The sequence below is a fragment of the Micromesistius poutassou genome (genome assembly GCF_964030765.1).
Source record: "Micromesistius poutassou genome assembly, chromosome: 19".
NCBI classification, from domain to species: Eukaryota; Metazoa; Chordata; class Actinopteri; order Gadiformes; family Gadidae; genus Micromesistius; species Micromesistius poutassou.
The window spans coordinates 3,150,428-3,170,394 of NC_140289.1; the positions used below are offsets into that span (position 1 = coordinate 3,150,428).

General features: G+C 43.1%; 3 protein-coding genes and 2 non-coding genes across 7 annotated transcripts in view; 2 read left to right on the forward strand and 3 right to left on the reverse strand.

Annotated features, from left to right (window-relative positions):
• Nucleotides 1-1,940, forward strand: part of eya4 (EYA transcriptional coactivator and phosphatase 4) — a 14,319-nt gene extending 12,379 nt beyond the window's left edge. Inside the window, exons 12-13 of the mRNA XM_084483644.1 lie at nucleotides 48-148; nucleotides 1,043-1,940. Of these exons, the coding sequence (XP_084339770.1) occupies nucleotides 48-148; nucleotides 1,043-1,123 (182 nt within the window). The 3' untranslated portion in view covers nucleotides 1,124-1,940. The remainder of the gene's footprint in view (nucleotides 1-47; nucleotides 149-1,042) is intronic.
• A 936-nt stretch (nucleotides 1,941-2,876) lies between these two features.
• On the reverse strand, nucleotides 2,877-6,644 carry rps12 (ribosomal protein S12). 2 transcript variants are annotated; one of them, XM_084483674.1, is made up of 6 exons: nucleotides 6,622-6,644; nucleotides 5,214-5,260; nucleotides 4,681-4,797; nucleotides 4,359-4,461; nucleotides 3,856-3,957; nucleotides 2,877-2,964 (listed from the first exon to the last, which is right to left on the reverse strand). In XM_084483674.1, the coding sequence occupies exons 2-6, from the start codon at nucleotides 5,225-5,227 to the stop codon at nucleotides 2,902-2,904; spliced, it is 399 nt and encodes a 132-aa protein (XP_084339800.1). In that variant the 5' UTR covers nucleotides 5,228-5,260; nucleotides 6,622-6,644; the 3' UTR covers nucleotides 2,877-2,901. The 2 variants fall into 2 exon arrangements, with proteins under 2 accessions (XP_084339800.1, XP_084339799.1); XM_084483673.1 differs by lacking the exon at nucleotides 6,622-6,644 and adding an exon at nucleotides 5,384-5,438.
• LOC311364393 (small nucleolar RNA SNORD101) lies at nucleotides 3,259-3,337 on the reverse strand. The gene has a single exon (XR_014639201.1). It is a non-coding gene; the product is annotated as a small nucleolar RNA SNORD101 (small nucleolar RNA).
• On the reverse strand, nucleotides 4,048-4,131 carry LOC311364401 (small nucleolar RNA SNORD100). The gene has a single exon (XR_014639209.1). It is a non-coding gene; the product is annotated as a small nucleolar RNA SNORD100 (small nucleolar RNA).
• Nucleotides 6,319-10,829, forward strand: LOC311363708 (cholesterol 24-hydroxylase-like). Of its 2 annotated transcripts, none has more exons than XM_084483671.1 (15): nucleotides 6,319-6,518; nucleotides 6,598-6,675; nucleotides 6,852-6,933; nucleotides 7,039-7,112; nucleotides 7,474-7,560; nucleotides 7,716-7,854; nucleotides 7,948-8,058; nucleotides 8,448-8,610; nucleotides 8,932-8,997; nucleotides 9,122-9,194; nucleotides 9,284-9,368; nucleotides 9,615-9,725; nucleotides 10,036-10,124; nucleotides 10,268-10,334; nucleotides 10,423-10,829. In XM_084483671.1, the coding sequence occupies exons 1-15, from the start codon at nucleotides 6,370-6,372 to the stop codon at nucleotides 10,564-10,566; spliced, it is 1,518 nt and encodes a 505-aa protein (XP_084339797.1). In that variant the 5' UTR covers nucleotides 6,319-6,369; the 3' UTR covers nucleotides 10,567-10,829. The 2 variants fall into 2 exon arrangements, with proteins under 2 accessions (XP_084339797.1, XP_084339798.1); XM_084483672.1 differs by having other exon boundaries at nucleotides 10,303-10,334; nucleotides 10,423-10,564.
• The last annotated feature ends 9,138 nt before the right edge of the window (nucleotides 10,830-19,967 follow it).

The following is a 19,967-nucleotide window of genomic DNA, read 5'->3' on the forward strand; positions in this document are numbered from 1 at the left end:
TCCCCCTCCCTCCTTCCTCCCCCCTTGTTTATTTTGTTTTTTCGCAGGAAAAGAGAGTTGCTTTGAGCGCATAATGCAAAGGTTTGGCAGGAAAGTAGTGTATGTTGTTATTGGGGATGGTGTGGAAGAGGAGCAGGCAGCCAAAAAGGTAATGGACCCGCCATCTCACCGTGACCCCGCCCTATTCCACGCTGCGTGCGCTCTGATTGGACCAAGTCATGCCTTTCTTTGCTGTGGTGGTTTTGAGCTGGGACTTCTGATTTCTGTTCTACTCCTTGTTTTTTTTGTGTTGTTGCTTGGTGCTCTACTTTTCTTTATCAAAATAAAAGTAGACTTCTTCACCAGAATACTGTAGTGCATTCTAGAGATTGTGAGGCTTCATCAATGTTGTACGTTTTCGTCGATCTTGGAAATCCAAAGCATTATCCCCTGCACCACATGCATCACATGTAGTTAATGGGGAATAAATGTAAAATATGATTCATGTGTCACCTTACATGAAACAACATCATAATAATCTAAATGTGACCAGGTGGACAAAGTGTACACAGTGGAAAAAGCTTTTGAACAATCTCTTTAATATATCCTAAATTCTGGGTGAATAAAGTGAAAATCCCCTATAGTTTCCTTCCATTTGACAGACAGTAATGCAGGGAAGTTGGGACTCTTGTGCAGGGGAAACGTTTGTCCTGTAATGGTGGTAGCTTACTGTCCTCTGTGGTGTGGGAGACAAACAGGCAAGGATTCACTGCGGCTATGCAATCAACATATTTTGAAGTGCAAAGCGTTTATTAATTAGAAAGGAGGTATTAATTAAACATGTTCTTCCTTAGTTTGGGCATAGTTCTGGGTGCAAGGAATCGTGGACTGCATGGATTTGGTTTGCAGTGCTTTTGCAATGCAAGCGACTACGAAACAGTAGTGTAGCTTGCATGAGTTTTGGGGTGGTGGTGTGCGTCACATGCTATGAAATAATCCATACGAATGTACTTCATGCTGATTTGTGTCAATCTCATGGTGTGTTTCTGTGTTCACTCTGCAGCATAACATGCCTTTCTGGAGGATATCTAGTCACTCGGACCTGCTGGCTTTGCATCAAGCACTGGAATTTGAGTATCTGTAACGGATACCAAAAGCAATACGGACATATTCAATGTCGTCACAGAGGTGGTCGCCGACAGACCTCAAAGATCCTCGTCCTGTATACATATTTAAGAGAAAAGACAACACACCATACACTGCGACTTTTTTTGTGATTTCCTTTTTTTTTTTAAATGTTTGTATTTACATACTCTGGTCTTAAGAAGAGAGGTGAAGGGAAAAAAAAAACTTATGGACAGTGGGGTCAAGACAGGACTGGACTGGACCCGCCCACCCCCAATACCCCCCCCCCCCCCCCCCTTGATGATGCTGGGGACTGACAGTTGTGAAGCAGCTATGTCCACACACCGCTCAAGCAAGAAGGATCTTCCCAGCGCAACTTCAATACTCGTCAGTAGTCCTTGCTCGTCGTCTGATTTTCGTTTACCCGTTGGCCTCTTGATGTTTGAGTTCTGCAGAACCCAGGCCTGATCGTCCAATCCCAAGAAAGAGTGTCCATTCATGAGGAACTCCCATTGAGGAGTTGAGCGGAGGGTTGGTCTGAATCACGCCGGGTGGGGACAACAGCTGCATGTGAAAACAAGCTATTATATACTGCAATTAACTTTCTGTTTGGTCATTCGAATTACAATGAAGTCCGTAGCAGAAACTTGTAAATTATCAGTAACCTGAGGGCAGCAGTTCTTGTCAATGAAAGGAAAATGTTTCTTTTAGGGGTTCTGGATTTTTTGTATGTTTTTTTTTGAAAAGGAGAATGTGATGTGTTGTGCCTTATAAACGTGTTTGAGTGAATATTTCCTTTTTTCCAGACCTAATATGTAGATATAAAAATACCCCAAACAAAATGTGCCTTTTCTCTTCCATTACTCATCCTTTTAAATAGAAATATTGCATTGAAAATGAAGACACGAGTCGAGTCTACTTAAGTAGAGCAAGACAAACTGGAAGGCCTTAGCAATTGGGTCAATCGGCTTGCCTTTGAGCTGTGACCGGTCGGATTTGACACAAAGGGCAGAAGGACAGACCAATGGCAAGCTCCAAACACAAATCTTGGCAGACTGTGAGGGATCTAGACCAGTAAAGCAATGGGTCAGGTCAGTGGTGAGAATGAGACCTTGCACTAAATGTAGACTGATAACTTAATTTAAAAACGATAATTAATTTGGTCCATCTAAATATGGCCATATTAAAACTTATGGCGTCTAATCCCGTGTCCACATCTACCTGTGGGCCTATTGACAGCAAGGTGCCTAGAAAGTTTGCTCAGCAGCGTTTAATGTACCAATTATTAAAGTTAAATAATATATTTGACAACTGTAGTCCAGTGCTTAAGGATTGGTAGTAGCCCAGATAAGAAATTACCCACGTTTAGTTTATGCCACTGATCATATAAGCTGCAACCACATTGCGTATGCAAGATCTAGAAAAAAGACAACACTTAAATACCTCCTCTATACATATTGCTGACATCAAGTTCTCATTGTCTCATTTATGGCTGACAGACTACTCGAAGACTTGTCGAAGAGTGTTTAATAGCTGACAATGCCATTTCCAACAAACGGCCTCCCTGAAAAGCTTGTCTTTTTTTAAAGGCAGTCAAAGATGAACTCCATTATACAAATACAAGTCATATTAGCAGAAAAAGAAACTACTTAAATGTACTTTGCCACACCTTGGATTATTTAATATGAATAAGGATCCATGAGTATAAAGCCTTCATTCTCCACTGCCCTAAACCAGCATCTTCACACCAGTATTAAAAGCACCACAAGACATCAGTTTCAACCTTTTATTCACTTCTTATTTCTTGGATTTGAAGTATTCCTCGATCACATCCTTCGCTTGAGACTCCTTGCCGTAATCCTGTTGAGAAAGTTCAGATTAGATACAGAATCATTCCAAGTCCCACTTCTGAACCGTCTGTAAACACGCATCACTACACCATGTTTATAGCCAGTCTTAGAAACCCCACAAACCACAAAGCGATCAAGGGGCTCGTTTGCTGGAAGTCTTGATCTGGCCAGTATTGATCAGAGGCAATGCACAGCACCTGAACCTGTCTGGCACGCTCCTTTGTTTACACTCTCATGGCCACAGTATATGCATCCTCCAATCATACGTGATTGTGATGGCACGTGTCCATTGCACAAGTCTCCAGCGCATCAGATTAGGATTCTCACTCATAAAATAGGTGAAGGGGTATCCGACAAAAGAAAAGCAAATCATCATTTGGTGCTGGAGAACTCGGAAGTGTGTAACTTGTGGTAATTCGCATTGAGCACACGCCAGTAAAGCCTTGATGTATTCATCCTTGTTTCATTCTCCTTGCGATGGATACACAAATTGGTAATTTATAGTAGTTTCATTTGCCTAGTATCTGCATCCTCCAATCTGCTCTAGAACTAGGCTACCTTTCCAAGGCCACAATTATACCACAAAGCACTCAAGCGGGATACAGTGTTTAGCAAAGTGGACCAAATGGGGCAGAAACCTTGAGTTCACCCATTTAAACCTGAACTCCTGCAAACTTAACTGTTTGTACTGGCATGCAATGCCTTACTAAGACTGTCATGGGTTTGGGTAGGATACTCATACAGAAAGACAGTCAAGGTAGTCCAATGACCGCCATCAAGGCATGGATGTCACATCTCCAATTAGCGTCCATTCTCTAAACCATCATCAACGCGGGTGTCGGCACTAATCTAAACGCTTTGACGCTCATGCACACGCCACGGTTCGCCAGGGCCCCCTTACCTTGATCACGACACAGCTGCAGCCCACCACCTTGCGGGGTTTGCCCTCACGGTCGATCTTGCAGAGACCGACCCACTCCCCGAGCTTCTTGTTGTCGTCAACCTGAAAGAGCGGAAAGCGTTAGGAGAACGCATGCAGGCCCGTTCAGCGAATCAGCCACTGGTGACACACACCAGCGCTTTCGGGCATAGCTGCATCTCAGACATTGAATTGGGTAACAGTGGCAATGTCCTCATTTTAGTCAGTAGAGGGAGCCAGATCATCATCACAGACACAGCAGTCCATTAGTCAAGCACACTTCCCCAAGTTGACATGGCAATGTTCAATCGTACTGGTTCACATATTATACAATTCAAATAATAAGTATTTAAATAATAAGTCGACAAAATGCTTAGTTAACGCAGGCAAAACAATACCATGCCATGCAATCTATCTGTCAGTAATATCAACAATGACCCAGGAGTACAGGCTCATTAAGAGGACCCTTGGGATATGTCCCGTACCTTGATGAGGTTGATCTGATGCTCGGCGCAGAGGGCTTCCACCAGCTTGACGTACATGGCCTCGTCACAGTTGGCCGCGAGGACACACAGATGGGCCTGGCGCCTAAAGATAGAACACAGTCAGGCGGTGTACAGTTCGCACCAACAACGTTCAAACTCTGCTGAACCAAAATAAAAAAAACAGCATCTTCCCAATCCCCACATGCAAATTCAGTAGAGGAGGGAGCTCAAGGTGTTCACCAGAGATACACATGCACGCTAAGACAGTGAGTTCGCCCCCAGAGACGGTTCGACATGGCGTGGTGGATTCGCGTCGGCTTACTTGTCCAGAGCCTTCGCTGCCTCGCGGATACCGCGGGCGAGACCGTCGTGGATGAGTGCGGTCTTGAGCACTTCGGGGAGAGCGGTGTTCACATCCATCACACCTCCAGCGGCGACGCTGAGGACAAGTTCAGGGAAAGCCACGTTAAAAAAAAAGAAGGCACCACTATTGCGATCGCATGTGTCCATGGCACCAACAAGTCTCCAGCGCATCAGATCAGGGTTCTCACTCATAAAATAGGTGAAGGGGTATCCGACAAAAGAAAAGTAAATCATCATTTAGTGCTGGAGAACTCGTAAGTTGGAGCAACTTGTAGTAAATCACATTAAGCACATTCTAGTGTAAAGCCTTCCCGGATGATCCTTTCGCTGTTTACGATGTGATGGCTAAACGTATACGTAATTTATAGTTGCATTTCACTCGTAAACTTTACTCCATGTTACATATTAGACCAAGCTATTAAGAAGCAATGCTGTTTATTCATGTCCTCAACGCATTACTCGTGTAATGGTATAGAGTATGGGGACGCTCACCCTTCCTCGGCCATTGTGTATTATCGATGGATGGCGGACCTAAAATGCTGCAATAAAACAGAAAAGCAAACATAACGTTATTATCGAGTGTAAAAATTTAGTTATTGGTTATTTTGGAGATAGGATGGTGAAGATATTAAACAGATTAGACCCGGAGGTAGAAAACACACCCAAATCTCCTGCCTCAAAGCGGGTAAAGAGGACGTCATCACGAAGCGACGTTGCTTTAACGCCTGAAAGAGGACCTCTGTTTAGGCAGGAGGTGTCTGTAGATCTGCCTGTTTTCAATGTCATACTATGGCCATATTGTCAGTGTTATCTGATAATTTGTGTGACTGCTATTGACTTTATATGTTCTTTTATATACTATCCGCACTTTATTTGTACTGTTTCCTTGGGTACCTTGAAAGGCGTTTTTAAAATAAAATGTATTATTATTATTATTATTATTATTATTATTATTATTATTATTATTATTATTATTATTTCAAAAGCGCGCCGTATTACAAATTGACACTATAAAAAATAATGCATTTATTTTCGGCTGTTATAGCATTGTGAAATCAACATATGGGTACCGTAGTTCCATGTCCCAGGTTGTTTGGGTTTGAACAGCATCGTCCGCAGTCTACCTGCCTTTGACTTTGAATAAGACGCCAGTAGTGTTTTACTGTTTCAAAGCCAAATAAAACATTTTCTGTTCAGATTAAAGCCTAGACGTTATTATGCTGTATCGTATGTAAAGTATAGCTAATTAGAGTATTAGTCACTTTAGATCATTACACAATAACAATTAATTGTTCACAATAATTGTGGATGAAATAGCATTAGATGTAGGCCTATATAGTAGAATATCAATATATAGGCCTAGCCTACTGCATATTGAAAATTGAAATTGTGTAGTATATTAATGTAAAATATGTATTATTTTGTTTTATAACTTTTGTATTAAGTAGGCTATGTCTATTGATTTTACTGATTAAGCTATCTTAATTAGCCCCATTATTATTGTTGTTTTAAAGGGTGCTGCTTTAGTCGCCATGCTCTCATAACATATTCAACAGCACATTTTGTACCTACTAACGTTGGAATCTGGCTGGACGACACATGACGCAGCGGTGACAATTCCATTAGGAGACCGGGTTCAACATATACAATGGGTGCATTTTACCTGCTCTCATACTGGTTCGGTTTTGCGATCTTGTGTATACTCCTTCTGATTGCATCTGCGTTCCTTGGTTATTGTGTATATATTAAATACATTCACATGAAATATGATCATATCCCTGGGCCACCAAGAGACAGGTGAGAGCGCTCCAATTATTTTCGTGTTCTTTCGTTTGGTAAACAAGATTAACCACATAGGCTGCTTTTATTATTGCAGTTTTCTCTTCGGGCATGCACCAACCATGATAGAGGAAACACGAAGTGGGAGAAATCTTCACGACAAATTCCTGCAGTGGTAGGCATAAGGAAGAGTTATTATTCTTAGATATATTTGGCCGATAGTGCAGCCACTGGGCGAGCTGAACTTTGTACCTGCCTACATCTTGCTTACTTCCTGATTTCTCATAAAATACTCTCATTTATTTATATTTATATTATTCTTTTTATCCATCGCATTTTATTTTTTTTCAGGTCTGAAATGTACGGGCCAGCTTATAGGATAAATAGCCTTCATATGGTTATTATTTCTGTGACCTGTCCGGAGGCTACTAAGGTGAAATACCAGTGCGAATCCTGTGTGTGCACGACTCAGTTCAATAAGAAAGCATTGCTTAATAAAGGGTGCACAGGTAAAACATGTTTTTGAACTTGATTTCAGGAGGTCTTGATGTCCACTAAGTACCCAAAAGATAAACTTTTGTACGAACGGCTCTTTAATATTTTTGGAGTGAGGTAGGCTAATGGAAACTTCATACAAACACAACGTATGCTGTTCAGTAATGTATCGTTATTATGACATAATGTGGTCTTAATATTGTTTGATTCAAATTGCTTGCCTATTATATCTATATCTATCTATATATATATCGTATTAATTATATCATCTATCTATCTATCTATCTATCTATATATATATATATATATATATATATATATATACATACGTTGTGTTTGTATATATATATATATATATATTGTGTTTGTATATATATATATATGTATATATATATATATATATATATATATATATATATATATATATATCCTCAATCAACTGGTGTTAATGTAATTGTTAAAATTCATGTATCACAAGGTTCCTGGGGAATGGCTTGGTTTCCGCTACTAACCATGAGCAGTGGTATAAACAACGAAGGATTATGGACCCAGCCTTCAGCAGTCTGTGAGTCAAATGAAGGTGGAGTTAAATGTAATCAAGCACATAAATGCAAACTCCTCTCACATATAATACACTAAATAAACATATTTGATGCATTCGGATGTATTCTGGATACACACAAACAATCTGACACAGCAGCACTCTCATATCACTCCCAGGTACCTCAGGGGCCTGATGGGGACCTTCAACGAGAGGGCAGAATACCTCATGGATGAACTCACAAAGTTAGCAGATAGCAAAAAAGAAGCAGAGATGCTCCAGTTGGTCAGCCGTGTGACCTTAGATGTCATCACCAAGGTATAGTAAATGTGAAAGAACAATTGCTAAGCAACGCTTTTCCTCCAAAACGTTCTAAACGATTTATTACGTTTTTTTATTGCTAATATGCAGGTGGCCTTTGGAATGGATTTAGACCTCGTCAACAACGACTCGCCTTTCCCCAAAGCCATTGAGACTTGTCTGAAAGGCATGATCGCCAATCTCAGAGATTTATTTTTTCAGGTACTACATGGTGTTGAGGAATTCTAAGGATTTCAGAAGTATATAACACGGGCCTATGTTCAGCAGCCAGCTATTTTGTGATATGCCTAAGATGTGATATGATTTGAGTACAATCAGAGTGACAAATCAGAGAGCAGGAGAAGGGTTAGGCCTAGGCAAAATGGGTGAGTGGGAGTAAGAAGATATTGCACGGCTGTACTCAGAGCGTGAGGGTCATCTGCTAAGCTGAGGCCTTGGATCCCTGTTTCATGTGTGGAAGTTATATTTGACATTACAATACTAGCTATGCGACAGGTGTAATCACAGTGTAAGCACAAAGGGTCATTAAAAGGCAACTGAGTAAGTGAATATTATTATATGAATAAGATGTGGAAATCCAACTCTTCCAGCTAAAGCCAAAGAACCGACCGTTCATCAAGGAGGTGAGGGAGGCGTGCCAGCTTCTGCGGACCATAGGAGAAGCCTGGATCTCGAAACGGAGAACCGCCGTCCAAAATGGCGAAGATGTACCCAAAGACATCCTCACTCAGATCATCAAATCAGCTGGACAAGGTTGCAATACCAATGCTATATTACGAAACTGTATTACAGCCCTTTTTATATAACAGTTCTTAGCATCTGTAACAAGAGGCAGGAGGCTGTTACAAGTGCCTGGTGATGGGTCATGGTGACAACAATCAATTCAGAAATAATCCCAACCAAATTCACATCCAGATTCAGAAAATAAAGTTTATGTTTGTTTGGTCTCTTTGCTATATAGAAAGACTTAATATGTGAAGACAATGTGAAGCACAAGAAGGCAAAGTCCTTGAAGAATATTGTTTGATACATAATTGGATAGACGGGAAAAAAAAACGACGTTTTATATTGCAGAAGAGGAGATCACTAAAGAGGACGAGGACTTAATGTTGGACAACTTTGTGACGTTTCTCATCGCGGGTGAGCCACAAAATACATTTGATTTTCTGTTCTGTATAGACAGTTATAACCAGTGGGCATATTCGGGTCACAGGTTATACTGAACTTATTCTTATTTCTAAACATTAGATATTTTCACTTTCAGGGCAGGAAACCACAGCCTCTCAGCTGGGGTTCTGCATCATGGAATTGGCAAGAAACCCTGACGTCATGGAAAAGTAAGAAGCAACACAAAGACCAATAAGCAGCAAATTGTTTAATGTGGAGATTGACAGGAGACATTCCTGTAACCTGTGATGTTCACCAGAGCGCAGAAAGAGGTGGATTCTGTCCTTGGAATGAAGCTGGAGATTAGCTATGATGATTTGGGAGAGCTGACCTACCTCTCACAGGTACATCCCATAATAATGATCAATCTGAAGGTCCATACACCTTTCTTTAGCACACCGTAGTAGCAACACAGCTTCAAATCCGTCATTTGAAATGGTAAAGAGTGAAAACAACAAACTTAAAACAAAAAATTCTTGATGTTTGTTTACGTTGTGAACATATTCTTTTTCCACTTAAACATCTCCCATTTAAACACATGGTTGATTTAGAGGTCTGCATGGTTCTGTAAATGACTCTTCTTTTTCCAGGTGCTGAAGGAGACCCTGAGGTTGTACCCCAGTGCCCCGGGAATCTCTCGTGAGGTGTCATCAGACATGACCATCGCTGGTTATGACATACCTGGAGGAACTATACACGTGGTCAGTGCTTTGCTGCTGGAGCTATCAAGCTGTCAAGTCGTGCAGTGCTCTGAAACTTAACAAGCATAATAGAAAAGTTAGCTGAGTGGTTGGTAAGGGTGTTTGCCTCCCAGCCGAAAGGTTTTGGGTTTGAAACCACATCGTCCACAGTCTACCTGCCTTTGACTTTGAGCTAAGATGCCGTAACTCCTACCTGCTCCATCCTGACAGGCATCTGAAACAATAATTCTATCTAGGTCCCTTTGGATAAAAGTGTCTGTGAAAGGACTTCATAGTAATAATGTTTAACTGATTGTCGTGCATTTAACAGTTTGACACCTATGTTTGTGGGAGGATGGACAAATTCTTCAAGGACCCACTGACATTCGATCCAGACCGGTTTCATCCTGACGCACCCAAGTAAGCAGCCAGTCTTTTTTTATTGTGTTAAGCATAGGGTCAATCTTTCAATGTGAACTGCTGACTTTCCACATTCACTTCAGTTGACAGTGTTTAAGTAGGAAAGAGAGTGTTGTGTATTCACTGCAGCCATCTTCCTGTAGGCCTTACTACTGTTACTACCCCTTCTCTCTCGGAGCACGCTCCTGTCTGGGACAGAAGTTTGCACAGGTGGGTGACACAGGTAGACACACCAAACACACTAACTCTGAAAAGAATCCAGAAACACAAACTGAGCAAGTGTATGATGTGATTCCAGATGGAGGCTAAGGTGGTGATGGCCAAGCTGCTTCAGAGGTTTGAGTTCAGCCTGGTACCAGGACAGTCCTTTGACATCCTGGACACCGGAACCCTGAGGCCCAAGAGCGCGGTCCTTTGCAACATTAAACACAGGAATCAGTAGGGGAAGTAGGGGAGTGCAGTGGCCAGGGTGTATGACTCTCAGCCCTAAAGGTGGAGGGTTTGAGTGAATAAATTAAAAATTGTTATCTCTGACGACCTGATTGGCTGACCAGCCTAATTCTAGTTATAACATTACCAGTGTTCTTGTAATATATACATTGAGAATGAAAATATGCAATCATAATTAGCGTGCTTATTGTATTGGCAATGCTCCTGTCAATGAAATGGTTAATTTGTTCAATGATTAATAAATAAATAAATATTTATGAGAAGAGTAATTATTATACTATATAATAATACTATACAATTATCCCCCAAATTCTGTCTTACCCAACAATGTTAGTATTTCAATATTGTTACTTGAACGACTTATTCATGGTTCCAATTATACTGTTAAGAAAGTATTGTCTATATTTGCCTAAAATTAGACAAAATAGAACATTTCCTTACAAAGTCGAATGGGGCCGGGGAACTAAGTTTTAACTTAATATTTGCCTTGTAGAATTCAGCAAGATTAAAAGTGCAAATATATCAATAAAAATTGGGAATTATACACAAGTTAACATTCAATTCAATTTTATTTATAGAGTGCCAAAACATTACACGTCTCACGACGCTAGTATTGAGTATTGAACATTCAGAGAGAGCCCATGAGTAACAGGGGCGAGGAAAAACTCCCTAGAATTGGAGATACATATAGGAAGAAACCTCAAGCAGATCCACGACTCGAGGGCCTGACCCATCTGCCTAGGGTCAGTTACAGGGCAGTGAGGTTTGTATACATGATAAATGAATAGGTTAGTTAGGTGTAGAGAATAGAACATGGTGTTTAGAGCCACCTGGGGTGTATGTTACAAAGAGGTGGGATGGTTACCGTACCAGTATGATAATGCATGAATCCCATTTAGTGTCAGAAAGTTCAAATAGTCTAGTGTAGGGATGAATTGTCATAGGGATTAGGAATTGTCATAGGGCAGTAGTGGATCGCTAGGCAGCGCAGGCCAGGAATCCGGTCAAGGGGACAGCAACAGGCGATGGTAGGGCAGTCATAGGGATGGGACTTCAGGTGCGATGAGGGCCAAATACAAGGATGGCTAATGACTGGTAATGGTTTACCTCACAAGTGAGGTAAGGGGGAAGAGAGATATATATAGAGTGGGTTAGTATTGCTATACGTTTCATGATGGTTAGTATTAAGTGTATCAATGGTACTATATAGTGTTACACTATAGAGAGAAAAGGAAATGTTATATATTGATAATGATTTATCAAGTCTCACTTCATAGCCGGGTGCACACAGTAGTTCAACAGTAATCCCAAAAAATACCCCATTCCAGTTGTCAGGTAAGTGTGGCAGGACCTTTTCCTGTTTATCACACATTTCACGAAGGTGGGCTACATAAAATTGGGTTGGAAAGCTAGACTAGCTATACTGTATAGCCACTGTCCATCTGATTGTCTAGTTAGCTAATATCATACGTGCTTTTACTGGCTTGATATTCGCTGCTATGGTTAAGGTTAGGTTTAGGGTAAGGTTGGGGGTGAGGGTAAGGGAGGCGGGTTGTAAGGGTATAGGGGAGGGGAGAGGTTAGGGTTAGAGGGGGGGGGGGGGGGGGGAAGGTATGAGTAAAGGAGGGGGGAGGACAGGGGAGGGGGAGGTAAGGGTGTATGGGGGGGGGAGGACAGAGGTCAGGGTATAGAGGGGGAGGTTAGGGTATAGGGGAGGGAGGTTGGGAGAGGATATGGGAGGGGGGAGGTTAGGATATAGGGGAGGGGAGAGGTAACCTTACCTCATTAGGGTAACATGCATGTGTATAATAAAAATTACCATACAACAAGCCACACAACCAGGTCATTTTAAATGATTTTATATCATAAAACAGTATACATTTCAACATCTGTGCACACAGTGAAACAATTCTGGCATGTGATTAAAAAAAAACAATGGTTCATCGTGAGACCATCTGACCCTAACTCTGTCCCTAACACTGAACCATGAGGAACCCGCGAAGGAACCCTTGAGAAACAAGGACCCCTTGACAACCCGTGACTTAAGTCACGTCCTGCGAGGTAGAAGTTGCATCTGAAGTCTCCACCGTCCAGCTCCGACGAGGCGCCGTCAGTGGGTCACTGAAATGTTGCAAGAGGAAAAACACAAATCGTTAGCCTCGTAGCATAATCTATGTTGCTAGCCATAGGCCAACAATGTCAATGAGGCTACCAATGTCGATTACACTATGAGGCTACCCATGTCGATTACGCTATGAGGCTACCATGTTGATTACACTATGGGCTACCAATGTCAATTATGCTACAATATCAATTATACTATGAGGCTAATGATATAGATAACTCTATGAGGCTAGCGATGTTGATTATGCTATGAGGCTAACAATACCCATTATGCTATGAAGCTAACTATATCCATTATGCTAGGAGGCTAACGATGTCCAGCTAGGCGGCTAACGAGATTCCGGCTCTCCCTCCAGATAGGTGGCTCCTCCTCCATAATTTTGTCCATGATTTTTTTAGTTTATATAATTTGTGTTGAAGAAAATACTTTTGTTTTGAGAATTCTACACTAGAAACACAGTGGTAGTAGTTTATTATTCTTTGGACACCTTGTTTAAATAATTCTGAATCAAATCAAATTTTAAACTTCAACATGAAACATGCACACACTTGGGAATTTGTAATTCAGGAATATAGTAAAACATTCTGTGAATTTAACAGCATAGCTTTGGTGGTGAAACGATGTAAAAAAAACCTGTTGGTATTAACCTTCCAAAGACTTGAGCAGTCCCATCGTAGTCCTCGTCTCGCTCCTGGTGGGTCGTCAGCTTAATCTGTTCACAATACAAACACACATTAAAAGGGTGATGTTACGTTACCAAGTGTGAGTGTGACCAGCTGTTACGTTTTAGTGTCCACCTTGATGTACGCTGGATAAACTATAGTAGTAGCAGCTGATGTGACCTTAATTACTTCAAATCACAGCTTTGGCTAAAATTCACAGAATGAAAAATCTGAAGGAAAAACTAATGAAGACCTCTACGATCGTTTGAAATAATTAAAAAGAACCTCCAGGTGTCAAGTGTTTGGTTATGGTTACCCTCTGGTCCACAGCCTCTGGTCCAGCCTGGTGCCCCATTCCTGGTCCAGGGGGATCTGGATACCCTCTGGTCCAGCCTGGTGCCCCATTCCTGGTCCAGGGGGATCTGGATACCCTCTGGTCCAGCCTGGTGCCCCATTCCTGGTCCAGGGGGATCTGGATACCCTCTGGTCCAGCCTGGTGCCCCATTCCTGGTCCAGGGGGATCTGGATACCCTCTGGTCCAGCCTGGTGCCCCATTCCTGGTCCAGGGGGATCTGGATACCCTCTGGTCCAGCCTGGTGCCCCATTCCTGGTCCAGGGGGATCTGGATACCCTCTGGTCCAGCCTGGTGCCCCATTCCTGGCCCAGGGGGATCTGGATACCCTCTGGTCCAGCCTGGTACCCCATGCCTGGTCTAGGGGATCTAGTTACCCTACATTATAATTAAGTGCGAGAAAAGCACTAGACACATCCACATAATAATAATAATAATAATAATATTTATTATTATTATTATCCACCCTGGTGACCCATACCTGGTCCAGTGGGATCTGGTCACCTGCTGGTCCTCAGCCTCTGGTCCACCCTGGTCCAGGAGATCCTGTGAAGTCAGACAGCATCTTTATAGACCCGTGCACATCGCGGTCTCGAATCTAACTACCAACCCCCCCGCAGGAGCCCCTTACCTTGAGCTGGAACGACGATAGAGATCTTGGGGTGCTTTGGTCGTCTTGTTGCAAAATACAGCCAACAGACTTACCTTGAGCAGATCTAGTAGTTTGTTGCTGTTGGTTCATGTACAAATAATTGACTATACATTTAATATCCCCCCCATTTAGCAAATAATTCCCACCCATAAACAAGGCTGCCAACAGTACAAAATAACAAACTGTTCTCATGCCTTTTGTCTACTTCCTTACTACTCTCTAAAACATCGCATGCACATCGCATGAGTGTTGCCTTACTGATCAGGGTGTGATCTGAGTGACCAGAGATGCATGCTGGGATACTGTGCCATCTGACGCCTACAGTTCTGTAGAGGTTCCCCCTCAGGAGAAACCAAGTTTTCAAAAGGCTGTCGTGACATCAGTTACATGACCTGGAACGTCCGTCAAGACCGTGACAGGGACTCCCCAAGGAGAAACGCCAAAGGGTAGACTGTGAGGCTCCCCCTCTCGGCGACTAGAATACAACAGCTCTTACAGGAGAGAATCATGGCGCACATTTCAATGTTCCTCTTCATAGACCTTGAAGCCCCAGTGAGGCTTTCTTCACCTCTTCTGAAGAAGAGCACAACTGCAGCTTGACAGGGACGCTAGTTGGGATGTTTCCAAGATGGTTTCCGATTCAGCCCGAGAAATACTTGGATCTCAGGGCAGGAGTACAGGAGATCCAGAGGGCTTGCCAGCAGTCCATCATGTTGAGAGAACGTTGCAGAATGTTTCATCTTCCATCTTCAGTTAGTTGGTTGGTTTCTCATCCGATTCTGTCCAGTCGGAATGCCGTTAGTCCATCATCCATTGTACCAAGTAGCCATTGTCGCTTCCCATTGTTTGCATGACTCAGTCACACTACAGTCCAAGCTGCATGACACTCAAGTCATCCTGTCCAGTGTGTAGAAGGTCGAATTGAGATCCAGATGCTAGATCGCGCCAGGCTCTTGCTGTATTGAACACCCACTTTGTTATCCTCTTTGATTTAGGCCACAGACTTGAGTCATCAGAAACATCAAACCAAATGACACTCAAGGGTGTTTCAGGAAGAGTAGCATCCTCCTATAGCTGAAAATTAAAATGTTCAGGTAATACAAGCCAAGTAGAAGTAGAAAAATTTCCCCTCACACATGTGGTGCCCAGTACCAGGTTAAAGATTGCCCCTCTCACACTTAGTGCCCCATGCCAGGGCAACGATTGCCCCTCTCACACTTAGTGCCCCATGCCAGGGCAACGATTGCCCCTCTCACACTTAGTGCCACATGCAAGGTTAAAGATCACCCCTCTCACACTTAATGCCCCGTGCAAAGTCAACAATTGCCCCGCTCACACTTAATGCCCCGTGCAAAGTCAACAATTGCCCCGCTCACACTTAGTGCCCCATGCCAGGTTAAATATTGCCCCTCACATGAAGTAGTGCCCCATGACATGCAAAGATTGACCAGTACCAGGTTAAAGATCACACCTCTTTATTTTCAGTTATTAGATTGTGTATTTACACAAACAATGACAATACTCAAAGGAATACAAAGCCAAACGAGAGGAGAGACCAGTGGAGGGTTTGTAGGTCTTTGAGAGACGAGACCAGTGGAGGGTTTGACGGAGAGACCAGCGCTGGGTTTGTAGGTCTTTGAGAGACCAGTGGAGGGTTTGACGGAGAGACCAGTGGAGGTTTTGTAGGTCTTTGAGAGAAGAGAAACCAGTGGTGGGTTTGTAGGTCTTTAAGAAGAGACCAGTGGTGGGTTTGTAGGTACTTGAGAGCGGAGAGACCAGTGGTGGGTTTGACGGAGAGACCAGCGGTGGCTTTGTAGGTCTTTGAGAGAGGAGAGACCAGTGGAGGTTTTGACGGAGAGACCAGCGCTGGGTTTGTAGGTCTTTGAGAGACCAGTGGAGGGTTTGACGGAGAGACCAGTGGAGGTTTTGTAGGTCTTTGAGAGACCAGTGGTGGGTTTTTAGGTCCTTGAGAGAGGAGAGACCAGCGGAGGTTTTGACAGAGAGACCAGCGCTGGGTTTGTAGGTCTTTGAGAGACGAGATACCAGTGCTGGGTTTGTAGGTCTTTGCGCCCTGCCCTTCACAAAGAAAAGGGAACTCTTCCCGGGGCTCCCGCCAGCTTCTCCGGGGTCGTTTGCGTTACCGCACTGGACGCCTCGCGGCGCCTATCTCCGCCTCTCCAGATTTGGGAATCTGAACCCGACTCCCTTTCGATCGACCGGGGGCGACGGAGGCCATCTCCCGCAGAGACGAGAGACCAGTGAGGGTTTGTAGGTCTTTGAGAGGAGAAACCAGTGGTGGGTTTGTAGGTCTTTGAGAGGAGAAACCAGTAGTGGGTTTGACGGAGAGACCAGTGGTGGGTTTGTAGGTCTTTTGAGAGAAGAGAAACCAGTGGTGGGTTTGTAGGTCTTTAAGAAGAGACCAGTGGTGGGTTTGTAGGTACTTGAGAGCGGAGAGACCAGTGGTGGGTTTGACGGAGAGACAGCGCTGGGTTTGTAGGTCTTTGAGAGAGGAGAGACCAGTGGAGGGTTTGACGGAGAGACCAGTGGTGGGGGGCTAGGGCTTCAAAGCGTACGGAGGAAACGTTGGAACGTGCTCCGTGGTTCTCAGGTGCAGGAACCAGGTTGGGTTCTAGTTGCTGAGAGGGACAGCCCTCACATCTCGCCCCCTGGTGTGACTCCTTGAGGAGTCCCTGTCTCCATCCTGAAGGACGTTCCAGTTCATGTAACTGACGTGACGACGGCCTCTTAAACACTAGGTTCCCCTGAGGGGGAACGTCTACACAACTGAAGGCCTCAAACAGCGCAGAACCCTTGCATGCATCTCTGGTCAGTCAGTCACACACCCTTATCAGTAGGACAACACACATGGGATGTGATGCAATGATGAGGAATGTAGTAGGAAAGTGGACGGATAAAGTATCTTCTAGGGACGAATGAGAGGCATGAGAACGGGGGGGGGGGAAAGAGAGAGAGAGAGAGAGAGAGAGAGAGAGAGAGAGAGAGAGAGAGAGAGAGAGAGAGAGAGAGAGAGAGAGAGAGAGAGAGAGAGAGAGAGAGAGAGAGAGGCAGGGCCTATGTGGGGCGGGGCAGGGCCTATGTGGGGCGGGGCAGGGCCTATGTGGGGCGGGGCAGGGCCTATGTGGGGCGGGGCAGGGCCTATGTGGGGCAGGGCCTATGTGGGGCGGGGCAGGGCCTACGTGGGGCGGGGCAGGGCCTACGTGGGGCGGGGCAGGGCCTACGTGGGGCGGGGCAGGGCCTACGTGGGGCAGGGCCTGAGAACCGGTTCAAACTAAACGCTGTCAGCCCACAGCATTAAAATAAAATGTTGTGACTTACAGTTCGCAGTTTCTTCTTCTTCGTGGTTCGATCGTGATACTCACAGAATCTGTTTCTTCTTCTTGAGCTGTGAAGGAGAGCAACAAGATTAGTTTTACGGCTTGTGTGTGTGGCTGTGTGTGTGTTTTAATTAGTGATTAATCCAATAAATCCAAATAAGTTATTAAAATAAGTTATTTTTCCCATCTAACTACGACGGTAACCGAGTGCGGAGTCATTGTGTGACGTCATGGCCCCGCCCCCCTACGTCTTCCGCCGCCAACTCCGTCATGGAGTCATTGATAAATATCTGCAGCCGCGTCACCCGGCGAAAAATATCAATTAACTCAATTAAAAACAGCTTACGACGACATACATCCAGAACTACTATTATTCAACTTATCAAGTAGGCCTAGAGTAAAAAACAATTAAGATAAATTATAAATAAGTGTCCTACTCACAGCAGGTCCGGATGTAGCGGGCCGTTTTACTTCAAAAAGTGTTCGTTAATTAACCCGACGGTCAACCTGGAAAACAAAAGGACCAGACGGATCATTAGTTACTTTTATAACTTCAACCGGACGTTTCTAACCATGTTTCGGTTAAACTACTAAATAACGTCAATATTAACCGTGTAATGGAGACGGCTCAGCGTCTTTTTCAATCTAACCTGTTTGATGTGGTGGAGCGCGAGCAGCAGCAGCACAGTGAGGCTCAATGGAGACGCAGCGCGATCCGCACCGAGACCCGCGAAATAATCAGCGGAACTACATGCAGGTGTGCGCCGCCATATATATATATGTGTGTGTGTGTGTGTGTGTGTGTGTGTGTGTGTGTGTGTGTTGAGCGGGGGTGGGAGTGGTTGGGTTTGTGTGTTTAAAAGGTGAACGATATGTGGATGAGTGGGAATAAATGGTAGATATTATGTGGATGTGTGAGTGTGGTTTAAAACCATATGGAGTAGAGGAATACTGTTACTACCAGGAATTGTATGCTGATTGAAGTATGAAATTACACCGTATGATGGTGTATTTCCTTTTGATGAAAAAAAAAAAAAAAAAAAAAGCCTAATGTGTAACATAACTAATTAATTATAACTGTATTGATACAATTACTATTATAGAACATAAAAAAATAGAACACAACTTACTTAACTTAAATATGCAAATTACAACATTTGGGCAAATTATGCAACTATGAAAGTCTTTATAGTTGCGTTTGTTTATTCACAAAATAGAAATGCTATAACGGCATAAAAATAATAAAATCAATCAGCTCAGATATTTATTGTCAAAGTGATGAAGTTATCAAAACGTACAGAAATCCAAATGACACTAAATGTTTCAAATGACATTAATAAAAGAATACATTATATTGTTACTTTAATATTCTTATATTGTATATTTGAACAGTGTTCCAATATATTAGTCAAACATTTACATGTATTAAATCTATATCTGTACATATTTTATACAAACAAGGCGATGACATTATAGTCATACATCAAATATCTGTACAGTCACACCCAATTCATAAAGAAGACATTTATTGCCTGTTACACAATGCATGGACAAACAAATAAAAAAAACGAATTGATTGTATTTATTTAATCAAAGGAATCACTACATTCCCCCCCCCCCCCCCCCCCAAAAAAAAAAATATATAGATTGCATTTCATATCAAAATACTAATAATAGTAATTATTCAAATAATAATTATAAATTGAGCTTGTTCTCTTTTAAACGGAGTGGTGTGAACTTCTTGGGAGGGCTAGTGAACATGTGTTGATGACTTGACCTCTGAGCCTAGGGTCAGAGGGAAGGGCTAGTGAACATGTGTTGATGACCTTGACCTCTCTGAGCCTAGGGTCAGAGGGGAGGGCTAGTGAACATGTGTTGATGACCTTGACCTTTGACCCTAGGGTCAGAGGGGGAGGGCTAGTGAACATGTGTTGATGACCTTGACCTTTGACCCTAGGGTCAAATTAGGGTCAAATTAAACACGTAGGGCCTAGAAGGAAATCGAGTCAGTCGACCTGCGATAAGCAGCTGATTCTGAACGAACTTGTCTTCGAGATGGACGTGTTCTAACGCATTTTTAATCAAAAAAAAATTTGCTTCCCTTGCAGTCGAGAAGTCGCCACTACGAAAGAATGCAAATGCAACTAGCGGGATCTAAACAAACTAAGCTCCAGCGAATTACTACAATGCAGAAGTAGTGGAGAATGGCGAAACACAGCAACTCTAGCCTACTCTCAACCAAATAAAAATAAAAATAATCGCCGCCC